This window comes from Ambystoma mexicanum, chromosome 10 (genome assembly GCF_040938575.1).
Source record: "Ambystoma mexicanum isolate Mex_15411 chromosome 10, UKY_AmexF1_1, whole genome shotgun sequence".
Taxonomy (NCBI): Eukaryota; Metazoa; Chordata; class Amphibia; order Caudata; family Ambystomatidae; genus Ambystoma; species Ambystoma mexicanum.
The window spans coordinates 917,809,692-917,832,107 of record NC_090932.1 but is presented as its reverse complement, the minus strand read 5'-3'; the positions used below and the strand labels follow the sequence as shown (position 1 = coordinate 917,832,107).

General features: G+C 42.9%; 1 protein-coding gene across 4 annotated transcripts in view; it reads left to right on the top strand.

Annotated features, from left to right (window-relative positions):
• Positions 1 to 20,956, top strand: part of TTC14 (tetratricopeptide repeat domain 14) — a 252,101-nt gene extending 231,145 nt beyond the window's left edge. For 2 of the 4 annotated variants that reach the window (XM_069618672.1, XM_069618670.1), the window contains one exon: positions 17,833 to 20,956. In XM_069618672.1, coding sequence (XP_069474773.1) covers positions 17,833 to 18,760 — 928 coding nt within the window. In that variant the 3' untranslated portion in view covers positions 18,761 to 20,956. The remainder of the gene's footprint in view (positions 1 to 17,832) is intronic. The other 2 variants (XM_069618671.1, XM_069618673.1) reach the window with 2 other exon arrangements.
• Positions 20,957 to 22,416: the final 1,460 nt, after the last annotated feature.

The window sequence follows — 22,416 nt, the reverse complement described above, 5'->3', positions numbered from 1 at the left end:
CCGAGAGGACTTTGCACTCGCTGGATGTAGCTAGATCGCTGAAGTTCTACGTGGACCGCACAAAGAGTTTTCAGATGACATCACAGCTTTTTGTGAACTTTGGACCTGTGAATCCAGGGAAGGCCCTCTCGAAGGCTTCCATTTCCAGATGGCTCTCCGGCTGCATCATGCACTGTCATCGGCTGGCGAATCGACCGTTGCCCGGCCATCCGAGGGCCCATTCGACCAGAGCGATCGCTGCTACTACGGCGTTCTTGTCTGGTGTGCCCCTGCTGGACATCTGCAGGGCTGCTACGTGGAGGTCGACGCACACCTTCACGAAATTCTACTGCTTCGACTGGCATTCCAGGGAGGATTCCAGAGTCGGCCAAGCAGTCCTGCGCAACCTGTTCGCTTGAAGGTGGGCCTGGTGAGGGGGTAAGAGTTGCTTAATGTTGAGTTTATGTAATGCTTAATGTTGAGCCTTTCCACCTCCCGTGGTTGTGCATGTGTATACTGCTATGTATTATATTCATGAGCATGTGAATCCATGCCAGACCCCATGCTGGAGAAAGTACAAGTTACTTAGCTGTAACTGTTGTTCTCCAGCCTGGGTCTGGCATGGATTCACATGCAAACCCTCCCTCCTACCCCTCTGCGGTTCTTCACTTGCTCATACTGCCACTTTACGTGCTACCAAATCTGAGGATGGCTGCCAGGAGCGGTGCTTAGGGATAGGGCAGTCAATGGCTGGGGGCAGTATGACCCAGAGATCAGTGATTGGTTACTACTTAGGAGGACAGATCAGCAACGAAACTGATACTGATTTTTTCTTTACCGAGCATTCCCAGCCTGACTGGTAATATTCATGAGCATGTGAATCCATGCCAGACCCATGCTGGAGAACAGTTACAGGTAAGTAACTTGTTCCTTTCTGATAAATGTTGAAGGAATTCGGAATGGTGGGGGATTGGGAACACATGTATGGTGACGACATCCAGGTTTGCAGCAGTATTGGAATGAGGTTAACAAAAATATGGTCAAAATGTTTTCTCTGCGAACACCTGAGATCATATCTTTTGGTGGTCATTGATGAGAGCCTTCAACAGAGCTTAAAGGAGAGTTCCGGGACTTTTTTTTTATTGTCCCTACGGTTCGGCCATGTGTTTTTAAGCATAACTCGGTAGATCGTAGAAAACTTTCCTATGGACCTTACCCGACTTTTCGTCCATTAACGCACTCGAAATCAGCCGCCATTTTCTGATAATCCTATCACTTGCCGCATCGCCCTGGCTCACCTGCTTTTGCGGCACTAAATCAAATCCCCCGCCCCTGAAACAGACTTTATCAAAACATTCATATTCCCCGCCTCTATCCGTGACGTGACTGTGCTGCGTAGGCAAACGCGCCCAGGCGTCTTCTACGCGACTCCACACAGAACCCGGAAATCAACACAGATCAGCTCACACAACACAGCGTGCCACAATTCGCAATATGAAACTGTACTTTTAAATCAAACGGCAAGATTATACATTTGGTAAAGTACATTTATTTGACATCAAATGTTTAGAGAATATTCTGCGATTTTCATTTTTATTTGCTCTCGATCCAAAATAGTTCGTCTTGAGGCAAGCGATGTTCGTGTGCAGTAAACAGGGTGTTGGTTTACGATAAAATAAGCTCTTCGGTCGCACTGATAATCGCATGGCTGTTCCAACAACGAGGCACTAGGCCACCACAACGGTCTGTATGTTGCATCTAGCCGTTAGTACCGCGTAAGGGCATACTTGTACTTGGCGATCGTCCCATAAAATGGTCCGGGTGGTAACGTTGTTCACGCGGAGAAGCAACTGGCGGCTGTAGAAGCCGTCCGCCGGTGTCTGGTACTCGTGACACAGACGGTAGTGAATGATGTACCTAAAAACATAAAAAATGAAATTAGTCTCACCATCAGATCTTTATTAAAATTATTCATTTTATATATTCGGTCGGGAAATTATTTCATAACTAGGACAGTGCAACTGGGTTTTAAACGTCAAGGGGGGGCTGTAGGATACTGAGACAGTCCCTCAGTGCAGGGGTTGACAGGGAGTGCAGGTGGAGAGTGGAAGGGCCCAGGACCGAGATCGCAGACAGTGGACCAGTTGTAGCAGGGGAGAGGGAGAGAGAAAGCAGAAGCAAAGGTTTTGAGGTGCTTCCGTAAAAGTAGACGGTTCTCCCCAAGATAGTGCGCGGTACAAAACAATATGCCACATAGAACGAACAAGTACAACTTAACCCGTCTTTAAAGCTACTGTATAGTAATTAAATTGCGGTATAAACTCATCTAAAGAGTTACTTACATTATATTTGCATTTTCCATTGTGTCTGTGCGTAGGGCAGCCCCGAAATACCACTCCTTCTATGCCGACGTTATTTCTTCTAATGAACGAACATTAAATGGCTTTCGTTTCTGAAATTCTATTCATTATCGTTTCTTACGTGGTCCCGGCCTGTCAAGGTCAAAATACAATAGAACCTTATACTGAGTCGTGGGCCATTCTGGCACCCGAGAAAAAATCAAAGCAGCTGACCTTCACTTTGAACGAGCACACATTCCTAGTTAGATACATTCAGTGTAAGGCATTCTCACAGGACTTGAAATTTACACTCCATCTTTGCATTTTGTCTGCGTGCTTTGCAGCCCCACAGAACCATAAATACGGAGACATTCTATATTTTTTGAAAAATGATTTATATTACTGTTTGGTTTAATTTAATGCGCAAATGAACAAGGTTGGATAGATACACATATTCAATGGGCCTGCGACATGAGGAGACTCGAGAGAACAGACAATCAAATTACAATCATTTAAACCGTGATGTGTATTTCTCAATGAGTTCTTCTTTAGGTGGACATGGAACAGAGGCAATGTTGGGTGGCAATGCAGTTGTCCCCTGCACAGGTTCGTTCACAACTCCATTTATGTGCCTATCTAGGACGTCAACAATAAGTTTCTCAATAAACTCATATTGCATATCCTCAAACACTGGTTTGATCACCCATTGTTTACTTCTTTTAGTGAAGGCCTTATTGTAGCGAAGCGTCCCTAAAGTTCCGGTCGTCCTACTTTGTTGACGGCCAACATTATGGTTATGTGCCAAGACCGCTAAAAGAGTCCGATTTATCATGCCCTCCATGCCAAAATGCAATCGTTTTGGCCTGTACTTGAGGCACATATTGTGGAACACCTCCAAATCTCCTGTGTGGCAGAATTCCGTGAGTCCCCTCAAAGCTTTTGTTATAGTTTTATCAAATACAATCTTTTCAATGGCTTTGTGAGTGGGTGATGAAGGAATCAACCACTTCTTCTTCCGTGCCTCCTCTGTGGACAAATGGCCATGTTCACAATTGTGAAAATGTTGGTTCGTGTTCCATCGGTGAACGTTCGTACAGTGTGGCATTACTGACCGCCATTTTTCCAGTAGAATTTCCAACGACCCTCCACATGTTTTTGAGCTCCACCAAAGATGGTTGCTGATTGACTTGGACCACTGTGAAATACCTTGCAATTCTTTTTTTTTACCTGCAGCCGACAATTTTTTATTGATTGATTTTGCAAGATGCCAAACGTCAAATTGGTGATTTATATTTTTGTACTGTTCTCTCATTGTCTTGGCAATTGAAACGTGTCTGTCCGTGGCTATCAGGTCGATCACCATTCCCCGCGATTGTAGTTCTTGCAATGATGCTACAAAGCCAACTTTCTCCATGGCCACTGAGGATGTACTTTGTGACACCTGCACGACCACCGAACTCACAATTTTCTTACTTTCCATGTCCTGAAAGTGGTAGGTGCAGTACTTGGCTGAAAATCCTGGGCTGTCGCACTGTCCATCACCGGCTAGCCTGAACCGTTTGCCCGCGAATGTACTATCAATAGACATTTTTTCCATTCTCCAAGCTTCGCTAATGGCTGGAAATAGATAATCGGTTTGGTATTTGTAGAACTGAGTTTTCGCAATGAAATGGATTCCCACAAACTGAAAGAAAGACTCTAATTTTTTAAAACTTGAACCACTAAAAAGTGTAGCCGCTGCACAAAGTAGATTGCCTGCTGGCAGTTGTCCCAGCATAGGTTGTGCAGACCATGTGAAAGGATGATATTTTGTACAGGTGGCATGTATTTTAAGGTTAGTGCCTCGAATTGCACGAGTCACATTAATCAATGGCTCCCCACATACTTCCCCACCAACCGAATGCCCACATTTCATCCGAATAATAAGATCAATCAAACAACTATCGAATACAATGAATTTGGCCTCTTTCCTTATACTGTCACTCTGCATCCCAGCTGGTTCGGCCTGTAACGTTGAGGACATGTCACTCACATGAAAGGTAGAATCTCTGATATCGTCTTCCGCTATGTTCAGTGATATTGATGGTGTTTCATTGTCGTCCACTTCATTCTCTTCCATTGCAACATCTGTTCCTTCTCCGGCGATGGGTGAATAAAACAATTTCTTCAACTTTCTCGCGGTCTTAGTTTTTGCGGGTGTGGATTCTGTGAATTGATCTCCGACTGCATCCGAACTACCAGGAGGACATTCACTATCAATGGCTGGTGGTGGTATAGCTCCGTTGTCAATCACTTCATATTCTTCCCATTGGCACGATGCATCTCCAGTCTCAAGTCCCTGCCAAAAGGTTTGACAAGCAACATCTCTCGTTCGCTTCACTGTCTGTGTAGATCTAGTTCGTACACCCACTCGCAACTAGAGGACAGATTGGAAAAGGGATGTTCAGTTTAAACACACGTTACAGTATTGAACTATTAACAGTGAAAAACAACATAATATAGTGACCAGGACACTAACCTTCTTTTGCTTTCTTTTCTTTGAAACTTTCTTGCCTCGAACTTCAACATCAGGACGCTGTTGCTCCGACTCGTGTGTGCATGTCTCCACTTCCTCTTGCGCTGCAACGACTATGTTTTCCTGATAAGCACATCCATCACGCACTGACGCTCCATGGACTCCCTGAAACATAGAACTTTCATTAGTATGTATAATAATATCGAAAACACAAAATGTACTTGGGGACCAATACCCACGTACATCTCAATAGCAAAACACGAATGAGCGCTTTGTGTAGAACATTCAAACGACAATTATTCACGCATTGTTGATCTAGTTAGATGGAACTGTCAAGATCCATACCTCGGGCTCCTCATAGACTTCCATTGATGATATTATTGAAGATGATGCTTCAGTGACTCCCTGAAACACAGTAATTGCATTAGTATGGTTTTCTATTTTGATAAAAAGAACAGAAAGTTTGTGCAGGCGTGAACGGCTCATCTAAATAGACCTGCACAAATGATCAGTTGTCTAAAATAAATAATGGATATCTAAATATGATTCGATTTGCTCGATCGTTGGAAGTGTCACCACCCAGAAATCTGCATCAACTACTAGGGGTGATGTTCTTGTAGAAGAAGCTCCGTCATCTCCCTGAAACATAGTACTTGCGTTAATAAAGAAGGAAGTATAGCGGATGTAATCACGTCATATGATTTCGCTTCATCGAACTGTCAGTATCCATACCTCGAAATGCATAAGAACATCAAGGGACGATGTAACTGCGGTGCACACTTCTGCAAGCTGTTGCGCCGACCCGTAACTGCACGCTCCCCCTTCTTCTTGGACTAATGCTCCATCGACTCCCTGAAACATAGGACTTTCATTAGTAATGAACACAACATTGAAAAAAGAAGACACATAGGAGGGCGACGACAGAAGGACATATCAATGGCTAAAAACGAAAGAAACATTGTGTGTAACAATCACGCTACAAGAATGCAAGATCTGATGATCTCCATCGATGGAACTGTCCTGAAACGTACCTCGAGCATCTGAGTGACATCAACGGTAGTCGTCAATACGTTGGACTCCTCAGCATCTCCCTGAAAGACAGTACTTGCATTATTTTGGATAACAATAATTATAACTGAAAACAAAGACTAGAGGACGAGTACAAGGGTGTACCATTAGGTAAAATAATTACACGATAAATTAAAACTATTGATTTACATGCCTAAAACAAGTCAGTGGCAGAATAGCCAAGTAAGATTACCCGATAGGCGCTTGAAGTGGCTGATGACTGCAATAACGACACGGATGGAGAATCTTCCGCCTTCATATTGAGTGGATACATAAATGGGGAAATTATTGTTAGCTAATGCTACACACTACCGCAAGGCCGAGAGATAAATACGTAAACTTGACTCACCAGTGGAGGGATGTGGACGAATAGAGTGGGAATAGCGGTTGAGAGCAATTTTCGCCTCGCTCGCGGTGTGTTCTTCTTTATTAGCAATGATGTGGAGTACATGTCAGAGGTAAAGTGCCTGCTGCAGATGCGGTATCGATCACCCCTCTTGTCCGCAAAGACTTCTAGGACTCTACTTTCAAGCTCAGACGGTGGATATCCGCAATATCGGACCCATTCTCTTATCTGATCTATTGTCTTAGGGAAAACATGCATTATAGTACCTTCAGATTTATTATGGGTCTTCGAAGGGCAACCGCCAATGGAACAGGCAGGCATTGTGGAAAGTTCTGAAAAGTAAAGATCATGTTAAAAAATTAAATGACACATAAAAGGTCCAATGCAAGGTTCGTTTTGGTTCTTGTAACTATACACGTTATTCACATGCAGATAAGTATTTGAATAACTTTAAAAAAATAGAAAAATAATTTGACTAAACTCAGAACATGTGACTAGTTCCTTGCATGTACTGTCTTGAACGAAAAGAAAACATGGATGCAATTTGATGACTACTAGCAAATCGATATAAATTAAAAAATTGGACGCAAAATGATTAGGGTACATGGCCTTACCTTGACGAACAAACAGTTAGATGCAGGGATCAGAGTAGTTTCTTGTCGTAGAATAGGGAGCAGTTCACAGGTTGCAAACTGACGAGTTTGCTCGAAGTGGTCACGGAAGTTCACAGAGACGAAGAGCAGATAACCAGCACCTTCACGGGTTGACTAGCAAAGCGCAAAGAAGTTCTCATTCGAAATATGAAGTGGGTTATAAAGAATTCGAAACAGGGGTGTGTTTGTGAATGAATGACGTGTATATGTCGTGGCATTATGCGGTTTGCAGGGGGCCGTCCAGCGTGAGGGGGGATGCTTGGCAGGAGACACGGGGTCTGGAGGTAGACATGGGAACAACAACCCATGCTCTATAGACCACTTTGAAGTGTACATGGTCTTTGGCACCTCTTGGCCTTTATCGCTCCCTGACAGCTCCACTTGCCAGCGCAAGTACCCCGGTGCGAACTGCCTTTGATAGGGCGGGGGGGGTGGATTGGGGCGGTGGTCGTGCAGACAAGACACAGGAAGACTCGTGAATGGAGACACACTTATGTGGATTGCAGGGGGCCGTCCAGCGTGAGGGGGGATGCTTGGCAGGAGACACGGGGTCTGGAGGTAGACATGGGAACAACAACCCATGCTCTATAGACCACTTTGAAGTGTACATGGTCTTTGGCACCTCTTGGCCTTTATCGCTCCCTGACAGCTCCACTTGCCAGCGCAAGTACCCCGGTGCGAACTGCCTTTGATAGGGCGGGGGGTGGATTGGGGCGGTGGTCGTGCAGACAAGACTCGTTTGCCGCAGGGCCTCACCAAGGAGAGGCCATCTAACTGCATGTAAGAGGCAGGCTGAAGGATCTAGTACATGGAAGGCAGGGGGGTGAGTTTATAAATACCTCAGCCTCCCAGGAGAATATATGGGTGCAGTTCACTTTGGAGACCCTGGATGCCTAGGCAGTTAGTCAGCAGCAGGCTGGCCTGTGGTGGCAAGGCGGCACGGGCCAGAGGGGGTCATCTCTGTACCCGGTGCCCAAAAGGATGATTTATTATGATCAACCATATTGATTATTTACCTATAACCATGTTTTGTGTCAATAAAATCCAACGGCCTTCCTTTTATTGCCAACGCTTGAACAAAGTGGTGTGGTAAGTATTTTTGGGGGAGGAGGCAAGGCCGGGAGGCTTGATGCCAACCCGCAAAATAACATATGTATGTGTGCTGCATATGGGTTCAACGGTTATGTGGATTGAAGGTGGGCGGCCAGCGTGAGGGAGGATGCTGGCCGGAGACATGTGGTGTGACAAGACAAGGCACAGGAAGACTATTCAATGGAGACACACTAGATTCATTTAAAAAATCAAAACAACCATTGTTAAAATATATGTTGGGTTTTATTTTAGATCTTAATTTCAATTGAACATAAATAATAAACATTACACATTGTAAAGTTGCGGTTGCAGCACATCCATGGAAAATCCGCGGTATTGTCCACTGTCGCTGGGGAAATGTTGTCTAATGGCAAGTACCGCACAGGCAGGTATTACTCTCCGAACGCGGTGTCCGAGCCTCCCGTGAAGCCACCAAGTGAAGCAACGATAGGCCACCAGCCTGTACCACCTGTAAAAATGAAAGATGCAAACTGTATTAAAATGACAAAACTTTCTTATCACTGTCGATTCAGGTAAAAAATGTCATTCTGCTTTGAATAAAATTCTATCTAGAAAATGCACAACATGGAACCAATTTACATGCATTCGAATGATGAGACGACCATGAAATAGTAGTGGCATCACTGACATCACAACCAGAGTATACTTACTCGTTACTCGGATTACGCGGACGAACAGTGCCGCAAAGTTCGTGCATAAGCACCATCATCATCCTCAACACTGTCCGTGAGAGGCAGGCTTCCCTGAACTCTGGCAGCTCGGTGATGCATTGCGGACTTGGCTCGCCTTCCGAAATGTAGGCCAAGCACCCGGAATTTTCACGGCAGCAGCAGTTCTCCTCCTCAGTTGGCATTAGCTCGCACCGATTGCACGTGCACCAGGTGGAGACGCCGTCCATGCGACATGGTCCAGGCTCTTCATCCGTTGACTGGTCCTCCCAACTGCCGTCCGAATCCCCATCGTTTTCGCGTGCTTGCCTTTCCAGTAGTTCTTCCTCGGTGTACTCGGGCTCGTACATATACGGCATTATTGTAGCCATTGTGTGGTAAAGAAAGTAAAATAATTTATAGCGGTGGTACTGGTATCTGTTCACACGGGCTACAATCAACGAAGGTAGCTGACCAGAGCACAGAAACGAGTCACAGAATACTCAAAGTAACACACAGAGAGTAATGGAATCGAAAATCTGCTGCTGTGTGTTGTGAAACGGTGTGTTTATACTTATAGAGGAAAGAGGCGTCCTGCCATTTCCATGGCGACACTTCATTAGCTGAGGCGCAGCGATTGTTGACACGAAACGTGCTTTGGCGTTGGGAAATGGGCGGTACGCGTCTGCTGATGTCAGGCTCAGGGGCGGGGGATTTGATTTAGTGCCGCAAAAGCAGGTGAGCCAGGGCGATGGGGGGAAATGATAGGATTATCAGAAAATGGCGGCTGATTTCGAGTGCGTTAATGGACGAAAAGTCGGGTAAGGTCCATAGGAAAGTTTTCTACGATCTACCGAGTAATGCTTAAAAACACATGGCCGAACCGTAGGGACAATAAAAAAAAAGTCCCGGAACTCTCCTTTAAGAGCTGTACTGAAAGCTTTTGTCATATTACAATGATCTGCTCTGCTGGGGATAGCCCAAAGATGAAAATCTAAAGAACCACCTCAAATCACCGACTGCCTGTCCAAAGGTTGGAACTTCTTGGCACTGGTATGGTTAACTTACTCTATACAGGGAGCTTGCGCTAAATTCACCAAAGACTGAAACATGATCCTGATCTTTTTATAAAATGACTACGATGTTGGATATTGTCCTAAAAAAATGACACATTTTAGGTATCGCATGAAAAATGTGGATTTTTGAAAAATTGTTTGGCAGTCTGGTATTTATACTTGATGTTTTATGTATGCACTCCGGATTTGGAAGGAGGGGTGGGGGAAGGGGAACGGTGGGGAGGGCTGGGGTGGACGGATGGAGAAGTTGATTGGCTGTAATATGCTGAAAATCCTAATAAACAACATTTTTAAAAAAAAAGGTAGAATGCAACTCTAGGATAAATAAGAACTCTAAGACTATTTTAGATATGCACTAAGCAGATCAGGCTAAGCAAACCCCAACGCTACACTTTTAGAAGAGCTGCAGCTATTCAAGGTGAGTAAACCCTATTGGTAAGGGTTTACACTCATTCAGTTTCAATAATAAATCAGTACCAACTCAATTTCTAGCAGAGTGAAAAAGAGTTCAAAGTAAATAAAATAACTTCTATTTGGAGGGGCAACAAGCAACTCAAAGTTAAGTAACTGCAGGGCACTTCGTAACTTATTCTGTTCAGGAATCAAAGTTACCCACTAACACATTTACAAGTAAGTACTTGTGATCTTTTCAATACGGAGGTTTATACTTTTAAAGTCCTTCCCTATTCTAGGGCATGAGTTCTCTGAGGCAGAATAGGGACCCTAGTGGTCTAGGAGCAAGTAGTAGGCAGGTCAGGGTGAGGCTCAGATGCAGTAAAGTCTGAGTTAAAGAGGATATCTCCTTCAGCAAGTAAGTAAAGACTTCAGAGTGAGTGTAAAGTATTCATGGACTTCACAGAAGGCTCCCTGGATTTGTTCCAGCGTTCAGCCTGGGGGGAAGGTATGGACAAACTCCCAAACACACCAATCACCTACTCGGCCACACAGGATCAACACAAGCCTCGAGGTAAGTATTTCCCAAGCCAACACAGTACCTCAGCAGAGAAGAGGAGCTTTGGGATGGATGTCTTAACGATGCAGCTGCACAGGACCCGGTACCTGGATTCTTGGTCGTGGTGACGAAAGAGCAAACACTGGAAGGGAAATTGCAGCAGCAGTCAACAGGAATGGCTCCCGAGAAAGGATTCTTCAAGGCTTTTTGCAAGACTGTATTTGGCACCCCTTTACAGGTACCTGATGAACATTCAACGCCAGTCGGATTCTCTTTGCTTATCTAGTTCTGTACTCTGATGAAGGGACTCAAGTATTCACATTTTCTCTCCTGGAGGTCCATCGGGAGTCGAGCAAAGTTTCAGGAGAATCGGACTTCAGAAGACCATGCACCGCACACTGGCTCGAGGTCTCCTGGTGTTGGGTAAGAATTGGTGTGGGACTACACAAGACCTATCTCTTGGTATTGGGTAACTCACCTTTTAATATAGGCCTGTACTATACACGTTGCTAGTGTGACTGAGCAGGCAGGCATATCTTAAGAGGGGTAATGGGAGCTGTAGAATGAAATCAGTAGACACAAGTATCCAATTAAACACTTACACATTACCCCTCTTAAGCTGCAAAATGCAGGCGGCGGCAGCAGCTTCCCTGTTCTAGCGGCCAAACTCTGGAACTCTCTGCCGGTAGCCCTCAGAGCTGAACCATCATTCTTCTGCTTCAGAAAAAATGCAAAATATTGGCTCCTCAGTCAGGAGGCACCATAAGCTCCTGCTCTGCATGTTAACTTGTATATAACAATTTGTCTATGATGCATTTGTAACAAATGTTATGCACTGTCGTTTACCTGTCTGTAATGTAAATCAATGTGTAACTTAATATAATGCGCCCAGATACCTAAGGGTTAGGTGTGCTCTATAAATAAAAGTTGTATAATACATTATTTATACACAAATATATGTAAAACATTCTTCAAAAAGCAGTACATTAATTCCAAGTTAGGATTCAATTAAAAAAGTGAACAATAAAGCAGGTGTGTAATTCAGTCATATGTTACACATGGTCCAGCACTCGGAAGTGACGTCATTTGAAGTCAGTATAGCATGTATATAGTATCACCTTTGCAATATTGAGTTTTCAAGGAAGAAAAGGTTAGGGTTATATCAGAACAGACTGATGGGTTATAAGAACAGTTAGATTCTCCCAAAGGGATGTAGGCTGTCTATTATACCAGCATGAATGTGTTCAACATTTAAAACCTGTAAAGGAACAAGCACTGCCAAAGCCAATATATTCAGAAGGAGGCCTTTAGGGAGCCAGGACAGCCAAAGCCAAAGGGTGTTAGGCAAGAATTGATGTGCTAACACAGCGTGAGACTACACAGCACTTGTCTACTTTTTATTAGGTAACCCACCTTTTGGTATAGGGCTGTACTAAACAAGTTGATAGTGTGAATGAGCAGCCATGAGGGATACATTTGAGCTGTAGAGCTGTAGCAATGACATTCGCAAATACAGGTAGCCAAGTAATACGTATACTCGAGGTTTCAGTTATAAATAGTTATTTATTTAACATCAATTTTTAAATAAGCGTTCTTTAAAAAGGGCAATATATGTAACGGTGAAATATACTTTAAAATACTTTTCTAGAATCATCACAAGTTTAATGGATACTCTTTAGAGATGTTTTTACACACTTCCTACACCCAGGGGTGACTTCATTCACAAGGACAGTAATGACATTTATATATCACTATTACACTTTTCAGATTCTGAGGTTGCAGAAAGGAAAAGTTAAAGGAAGGAAAAAAGGTTAAACAGGTCCTCATGGCATGTGAGTGTACTTTAAATCTTCCAATGAAGTCTAGACAAAACCTTTCCCAGGAATAACAGTCTACAAACAAGTTAACAGCTCTGAGGGACAGAAAATATCAGTCAATGGACTAGAAGAATCTGCAGGGAGCCGGGACAGTCAGTCAATTGGAGCACAGTCTATGGAGCTGAGGCACTTTGTAGTTAATAAGTCTTGCTCAAAGTTAGTTTTTTGTAGGAATCACTTGTAGGGTCACAAGCTGTTACACCTGTGGAAAGCAGAGTTGAAATCAACTCTAACAAAATTAGCCACTGCAAGTCTCAACTGAGAAGAGCAAAGCTAAAGACACTGAGGAAAGTACCCCAAGTATGAACGGTACCTCTGGTTTGAGGAAGAGTGGCGTTTGGGAGAATTCTCAGAAATGTGATAATTCCCTTCTACCTTAGAGACCCTGTGCTCTTTTTGCTGGACTTCAGGACTTTTAATTTCTAACCTGGAGACCACTCTCTCGTGTGTTTTTCTATGATTTAGACTGTTTCTTTTGACTTTGTAGTCTGACAACTCCATAGGCATCATCTTTACATTGACATACAGCACCTTCAGTGCAGTGGCACACGGAAGTCCATTAGATTTCCCAAGGGTTTAAATACCTTCTCTTGGTAAAACTACTGTTTCCAAGAGCAGTGAAGTGAAATTGACTTTACTTACATTTTGTAACTTTCTAGACCCAGCACACACTATCTTACAATAGGGTGCTGGAGGGGTTACTTAGTATCCCCTTTGTCTAGTTTCTCATATAACATTTTTATGTTGTCCTTTCTACAATTAATGGCTGGTGGCAGTGGTTGACTTTTTACTACCATTGTATGTTTTTTCTGCGGGCTGCAATTGCAGCTGCAGTAAGACACCTATGGGTGCCCATTTTGTCAAAATGGCCCGGTCTTCTTTTTTTGCAATTTGTTGTTGGAAAAAGGTCCTTCTTGAGATTTACTCTGTGCGCCAAACCAGGTTTGGTCCCTTTCTTTATTTTGTCTTTTGCAGGATTCACGAGTGAAGCCGCCTCTGGCTCCAGCATGTCTGGCAAGGGCAGGAAGTGAGGGAGGTGCCTCAAACTCCCTGTGCTTAGTCTCCTTGGTTACAGGAATGCACCCAAGGGTGATTGGCTAGAAGGCTGTCCTTGGAGGACAGCCACACTGCTGTGTGATTGACAGCTAGGCTGCAACGGAATGGGAGAAACCAGCATAAAAGGTGAGGCTTTTTGCTTGGAAGGCGGAGTCGAGCACTGGACTAAGGAATCCGAAGAAGAACTTGGAAGAGACGCCTCCTGCAGCTCCTGGACCTTTGGTTTAGCCGCTGAAGCCCTGCTGCAGTGCTGAAGCTCCGAATTCGCCTCGGCTAGAGAACACCTGCAAAGGACGACTTTTCCCCTTGGGTTTGTGGGACCAATTGACCGCAAGACGAGCTCATCTGGAAATCCTCTCGGAGCTGGCTGTACTTCCATTGCTGCTGCAGGAACTGAAGTGACAGGGAGAGAAACACCAAAATCGAGTGAGTGTCTTTAAGTCGGACCCGAAGCAGGACTGAACAAGCCTGAGCCACCTCAACAGAGTGCTGAACCCTAGATGCGAGGAAAGTCTGAAGTGGTATTCGAGAACCGCAGTGTTGCTATTTGCTAGAGACGTGAGGAGCTGAAACAGCAAAGTGCTGCTGAATTGAAGTTTGCCCATTGCTGCCGCTGACCTTCAAGTTGTGGTGCGGGAGTTCCCACACATCCTCCCTATTGTCCCCACGACTGAGGCCCAGGAACAACAGGATCTGCAGACCTACACAGGAACAGAAGCCAACTGGAACCATTTCTTCTAACCAAAGGTACTGTAAAACTAAGGGGACCTCTTGTTGTGTAGCCTTGCTTGTTCTAAGTTGAGACCTGCCTTGGTTGCTTTGGCAGAGTTGCTTGCAGCTTTGCCCCTCGCAAGCCTTGCAGCTTGTGGCACTACAATGATTCTATTTTCTACATAGAATTCTAAGACCTTGTGCAAGACTTTTACTTACCTGCAAGAGGTGCTTCAGTTCACCTAGACTTTTGCTCAATTGACATTGGCTGGCCTGGCTCCTTGAAAGACTTTTCTTACATCTGACTTTGTGTTTTACGTTTCCTGCAGGAAAGGGTTCATTGATTTTGCAGTGGAGGGTTAAAAAGTACTTACCTGCTTCAGAATATTTGTTTAACCTTCGTTTAATTCCCAAACCCTTTTCTTTGACACCAACTCAGTATTGCTCTAAATGTACAACTGATATATTAATGTTCACAGCGTCCTAGTTACTTAAGTCACCTCAGGGTGTAGGAACCATCTGTGTGCCATCCCAAATGGGTACTTGTGATTTAGAGAAACTGAGAGTGTGTACTTTGAAGTATATTTGTACGTTGCTTTTATATTGCTCCCTTCTGAAGAAGGCTTATTGAACTGACTGAGTTTATTTGAATACTTGCCACTGTGAATCTCTGTAAAAACCCTGTCTGCTCACATTGACCCCTCTTGAGATAAGCCTGGCTGCTCAGCCACACTACCAACCTGTGTAACACAGACTTATACCAAAGGTTGAGTTCCTATTGCCTGGAGGTCAAGGTTGATGTAGCCTGCCAAAGGGTACTACACACAATCTTGCCTAACAAGTGGTACAGCTGGGTTCTTGTCCTGTTACAGCGATGCAGATCCGTGGTGACAAGGGGGAGGACGTCTGGAGGACTCCTGTGGCAGCAATTTGGAGGTCGTCCCCAGCTACGGCCTCTTTTCGGATTAGCGGCACTCACTGGGCAATTGAAAGGTCCAGGAAGATGCAGAAAGCTTTGTTCACGGTTTCTTCGTCGGGTTGTTCTTCCAGTGGTCGACTCTGACTTCAGTCCCAAAACCCTTGCCCTTTAAGCAGGTTTCTCCCATTCATGCACAGCCTAGCTGTCACTCAAACAGCAGGGTGGCTGTCCTGAAAGGACAGCCAGCCAATCAGGACTGGGCGCATTCAGGCATTCCTAAAGACAAAGGGCAGGGGCGTTTCGGGAACCTCACTCACTTCCTGCCCTTCCAGACACACTGGAGCCAGAGGCGGGTTTCAGTACTGAAGTCTGCCAAAGGCAAAATGAACAAATGGCTCAAACATGGTTTGGTGCGCAGAGTAAAATCCAAGAAAGATCTCACAAACATAAAATGCAAAAAAAATAAGACTGGGCCGTTTTGATAAAATGTTCACCCATGGGTGCTATACTGCAGCTGAGGATTCAGCCTGCGGTAGAAAAGCACAATGTTAGGAAAATTAAGCCACTGCCACCAGCCATTTAAACTAGTAAGGGTAACATGAAAAATGTTACATGAATAGTTAGGAAAAGGGGCTACTAAGTAACCCCCCAGCACTCCACATAAGTTGGTGTGTGCTGGATCCAAAAAGAGACTATTCTTGGGAACAGTAGTTCACACAAGAAAAGGTTTTTAAACCTTAAGAGAAATCTAAAGGATTTCTCTGTGGCACTGAAGGTACTGTGTGTCGCCATACAAAAAGTAGATGCCTATGGAGTTTGTCAGACTCCAAAAACAAAGGACACGCATAATCCAAATCAGGTCAAAACACATGAGTGTGAGAAAAAGGGCTCACTCACTCCAGTGTTAAAATTAAAAAATCCTAAAGTCCAGCAAAAGAGCTGGGGGTCTCTAAGGTGGGAGGAATTAAGCAGTAAAATCAAAATTCTCCCTAACAAGGATTTACAGGAACCATTTGCTGAAGGGGTGTGGGAGCTAGTGATTTCGTACCATTAAAAAGGTGTCTAGGAATGCCAAACTGCAGCATTCGCAATTATGTGACCCACAGAGCATATTTAACTCCCCGGAAAATGTTGCATTCAACACAACTATTGAACAATGTTGCCCGAAATGTAAACACAAAAATGCTGATATGTTACACATGTTTTGGGCTTGTCCAGTAATATTACAGTATTGGAGAGGTTTAGGGGGTCGGGGGGTTGCACGACTAATAGCTAAAGCGGACATAATGTTGAACGTACAATCCCCCACAGCTTGGCTGTTGGGTGTCTTCCCGCGGTCCAAACAAGCAAAATTCTGCAAACTGAAAGACCTGGGGTATGTACTAGCGAAACATAGGATAGAAATGGGGTGGAAAACACAGAGGGGCATGGATGCACGGCATTGGTGACGGAACCTACAGAAATGGACTCTAGCAGAGACTTCAGTGAGGCAAGAAACAGCCCACCCAGGTCATGGAGAGGGAAATGCAGACATAGAATCATGGGGAACAATGCTTTACGAGCTGTTTGGGACTAAGCATGTAAAACCCCTGACAGGGGTGTTTACGGGGACACCCGCAGCAGATGCAAATAAGGTGTCATAATTGTTATGTGTTGTCTAACAAAGTTTCAGAGCGAAGATGGCACACGTGGGAGTGATAGGCTTGAGGTGGGGTGGTGGTTGGGGGGTGGGTTTGGAGCAGACTTAATGGATGCTCAGAGGTATGTGGTTTATGTCAGTCTGTATGTTGTAAAAGTTAATAAAATACATTTCTTTTTTTAAGAGTTGCTATGTAACCCCCCAGCACTCCACATAAGGTGGTGGGTGCTGGACCCACAAAGGAAAAATGTAAGTAAGAAAAAAGTTGTCCTACTGTTCTTGGGAACTGTAGTTCACACAAGAAAATGTATTTAAACATTTAAAGAGGTCCAAGGGACTCCTCATTGGCCCTGCACAAGGGTGCTATGTGTCACTATATAAAAAGCAGATGCCTATGTAGTTTACCAGACTCCATTAAAACATAAGGGACACAAAATCTTAGTTTGAGGAAAAGGCATGAGTGGTGGCAAAAAGCACTTACTCAGGAAGTTAAAAATCAAAAAGTTCCAGATTGTGGGGGTCTCTAAGGTTAATGGGAATTAGCACAGAAACTGGAAATTCTCCCTAACACCAAGGAACAAAACAAAAATAATCACAAATTCCAGCAAAAAGGTTCTGGGGTTGACACAGGTGAGGAAGATTTATCGCATAAATGAAAATCTTACCTAACCCCCTTACACATCTTGCGCATATGTTGCATTTGCAGCACTCTGAACTATAATGCATTTATTCATGCTAGGCTGTTAATACGAGAGGTAATTTTATGGGGTGGAAAATATTGATGCATCCCATTACTTAAAGCTTTCAGTATCCTACTGGTGTTTTTATAGGACATCATTAGACTTACTTCAGTGTCTCCATAATGGAAACTAGATTGTATGCATTTGTAAATCTTTATTAACTACCAATTCCTTTTTTTTTCTCATGTAAATGTTATTTTAGGTTGAAGAAAAAACGGAAAAGGTCCACCTCCTCATCTTCTACATCAAGTGGTACTTCATCTAATGAATCCTACTCCTCCCGCTCTTCCTCTGCCTCTTCTGGTCATAGGAAACACAAGAAGCAAAGGAGTAGAAACCGATCAGAGTCCTCAAGTCACTTAAAGAAAAAGTCTTTTAAAGTGTCTTCACATGGAAAAGAATATGAGGACGATGAATGGTACCCTCCTCCTGCCAATACCTCTGCATCATTTCTTGATGGAAAACAAGAAATAGAAAACATATTCGAAAAACAGGATAGGTCAGTTTGCCAAAAAGTAGACAGAAATGAGAAAGGAAGGTACCGTTCGTTGTCTTCTTCTTCTGTTGAAATCTTGGAAACCATTGGAGGTAGGTCTGAAGAGTCAAGAGATTCCTTTTGCAGCTCGAAACCTCAGACGAATGCTAGCAAAGCTGAAAGCCAGGTAAAAGCTGACAGAACTTTATCCAGTAGAAGAGATTCCACTGGTTCATCTCACAGCAGGTCAGGTGGCAGGAATAAAGCGCACTATTCGGGAAAGCTTGATAAAGAGGTGGACACAATGAAAGATCGGCGCCGAGAGTGCCGGCAGGAGATTCGTTCCACCTCAGGGGACATGAACCACACATACAAATGTGCTGAAAAGTACACAAATAACCTGCATGCTTCATCATTTGACTCCAGAAGAGCTGATAGGCATGGTTTGTATCGGGACGATGAAACAAAGAAAGAAAATCGAAACAGTCATGGAAGTTTTATGGAAAGCAATAAATCTAGAGATGTTAAAGAGGAAAAAACACCATGCAGCAAAGATACTTCTAGTGGATCTGCTACAAAGAAGTTGCCCCCAAATTTACTCAATATATTTAGTCAGATTGCTGAATTTCAAAAGGAAAAGGGGATAAATAAATAATCTACATGTAAAGCTAAAAACTAACTTGATACAGATGTAAAAGAAAAGTTCAATATTTTTGTTACCTTAATGGACCTCTGTTATATGCACAATTATCAACTGTGGTGTTAATCTAATGCTACTTAATCTTGTAGGACACACCTAGAGTTGTCAGCGCAAAACTCAACAAAACTAAATGGGGAAATCGGTTGATTAGCTTCTTGATTTCTTTTGAGAAGCATGCACCTATTTGTTTATTGGCATAGGCTTGAAACTAGTTTGTGTGTGCGTGCGTGTGACATATATATAATATACTGGGTAAGTAATGTCTGTCATATGTACACACATGCACACTCATTGTTGAATCACTGCCAGCAGTTTCAGGGCATGGTCTTTACTTTTTGTAATTGCAAGAATACATATTGAGTTATTGCTCCTTGATGCACTATGATCTGCCTGTTATGTAACTTGGTATTCTGATTTGCTGTTTCTTAGTCTGTTCTATTACATTCCGTCAAAACGGTGTATTCATTGCTGTGGCAATTGGTAAGGACAAGATTACAGATAGCAAATTGTTACCAAATGTTTTTTTTACTTCCTGGCCTTTGATAGGATAATTCTACCATGCTCGAATGGTGTCATGACTAGTTTTGGTAATCTAATTTCTTTGTTATAGTAACTAGCCACATGGCAATATAAGGTTCTAGGTGACCATGCAACACCTGAGCCTTATAGTCAGATGTATGTTATAATCATGAAATGCTGTCAACAGGCACAGAACCTGTAAAACAATGGGGTTGTAGGTAGAACATATTGTATGGGACTGGAAAAAAGATTGAAAGGGGAAAGGGCATTTTATTGAAATATCCTGTATGATTTTATTTCTGTGGTGCTATATGTTCACACTCCATATTTGCGATGGTTATTTAAAATCCTAGCAATTGCTTAGAGGGGCCTAATGTTCCAGACCACTGATTTATTGTCTTCCAGGATTTGCCCCAATTGTTGCCAAAGGAATCAATTTTCGTGTCTGTTCCTTTTGGTCAGATATCTTTTTTCAATAGCTAAGGCTTAATGCTACTGCTCGGTGTGTCTGTTTTGGGGAGCAGTGGTGCATATTCTGTATTCCAGTACCACCATCTTCTCTCACCGGCAAAGCCAGTTTCCTGCATTACATTTTTAAATCTCTCTGCCTGATGATTTAAGGAAATGAAATGCAATTAATTAAAGTTAATTTATTGTGCTATCTATTTGCCTTCAACAACAAAAACTAGCAATTTGGCAATATTCTCTTATAATTGTTATGAAGATGTGCTCCGTTCAGGTAAACGTTCTTTCTGCATTTGTCACCCTTTTGTCTTGTGATTGGAACTCTGTTTTATCTGTTCTGGGACTTGCAGTATTTCTATCCCTACTTGCTATGTGGCACTTGAAGCCTTTCTGCAAGATCCTAATTGGATTGACATGAGGGTACACACTTAGTAATTTGCCAAATCATAGCGAAACATATGTAGCAAGGAATGTGGCACATATGAATTCTTTGCAGCATCAGCCATGAGGACTGAAGTATGTTTTTTAGTTCCTCAGGGTAATTTTAAAGATATTTTAGATTCCCCATTAAAAGGAAAGCAAGATTGCACATGGAATGATTTTTTTTGCATTTGCGATTTCTTTCTATGAATTCTTTGCAGCATCAGCCATGAGGACTGAAGTATGTTTTTTAGTTCCTCAGGGTAATTTTAGAGATATTTTAGATTCCCCATTAAAAGGAAAGCAAGATTGCACATGGAATGATTTTTTTTGCATTTGCGATGGATCGAGAAATGTCAAACTGTGCCTAAAAATTGATTGACTTCCATTTTATTCTTTATTGAAAGTATTTTGCAACACAATTTTATTTTGAAATTGTAATTGATATTCTTCGTATTAGTATTACTCTTGACCTTCCACACACTCATTGATTCCATTCATTAATTAACAAAATGTGCACTTTAAAGGAAGGTCGTTTTGCCTCAGTAGGAACATTTGTCAAACTTTTCTGATGTTATTTGTTCTTTTTTCAGTTTTGAACACATTGCAAATGGTTTTTGCAACACTGAGACACAGTGGGCGAAAACCTTAGTGAATAAATCTTTACCTAAACGTTAAATGTTTTATTCACCCAACTGCTGTATATGTGGCCTAAGTATTAAAACATTTGGAAAAAGGTGTTACAAAGCTGTAATTTGTTTATGGCACTATGACGAGCTTGAAATTAATGTAATCTTAAATTGGTATTATAGTTTTGTTTGATTTGTATAAACTTTCTAACCTCTTGATCACAACAGCCATCGATTGCTCTGTAGGAGAACACCATCTTAAAAGACACACCCATATACAAATTATCTAAAAGTAGAAACACTGGTTTATTTAGTTCTTCTCCTGAGCATGTTTCACTTCGTTTATTTATCATAGGCATTGTATTCCCCAACAGTTTGCATTCTGACAAACATCAAGCAGTGCTCCAGATAAGATTTTTAGTTGGGAGTATTTTACTCCATATACTTTTAAACTTTCAGAGTAAATGCAATTTCATGTGAGTAAACATAATTTTTCTCCTTCGCAAGAGTAAAAATTATGTGACATCCAGCCGACGCATGCAAAAAGTTTAACAGTATGAACATGATTCTCATGTGTTAGTGTTAGGCAAGAATTGATGTAGTAACACTGTGTGAGACTACAAAACACTTGTCTACTTAGTATTAGGTAACCCACCTTTTGGTATAGGGCTGTACTGCACAAGTTGGTAGTGTGACTGAGAAGCCAGGCCTATCTCAAGAGGGGTAAATGTGGGCTATAGAGTTGTAGCAATGAAATTTGCAAATACATGTAGCCAGGTAAGACTTATACTCAAGGTTTCAGTTATAAAAGTATTTAACATCAGTTTTTAAATAAGCGTTCTTTAAAAAGAGCAAGATATGTAACAATCAAATATACTTTTAAATACTTTTCCAGAATCAGCATAAGTTTAGTGGATACTCTTTAGAGATGCATTTTACACACTTCCTACACCCAAGGTGACTTCATTCACAAGGACAGTAATGGCATTTCTGATGCTTGCTAATCTTCTTAGAATTACATGATGTGCACATGGTCCGACATCCAGTGGTAACCGCAGAGTATTGCATCTTGTCTTTCGGGGACCGAAAGGGGATGTCAGCATAGGCGTGTCTGTAACACTCTCCCTATCGTGACGTGTAGTGTACCCAAAATCCCTCTCATTCTGAGGTCCCTCAGATTGTTTTTTTCTGCCCAGATAACTGGTTGCCCTATAGCGGAGCTCTTCATAAGAGACAATGTTTATCTTTATACCGACTTTATCGGTTATTTCCCCATAAGTCACTTAGCTATTCAAGCAACTTTGACGAAGACTGCGGGAAGTTTCTACGGCGGTGGATTTCGTCGCCTAAGATCCGGCGGCTGAGCCATCCACGTGGCCGGACCCTCTGGCCGGCCTACACGGTAGGGAGAGTGGGGTCGGGGGTGACCATATCTTTCATTATGTCTCTCCTCTTTCCCCTCTTTGCCCTCCAGGTCTGGTCATCTTTGTCTATACCTTTTGCTATGGAAAGGACACCATTTAGGTTTTGCCCTAAGTGTAGGGTCAGGTACCTGTGGAAAGACGGGCATAGGACGTG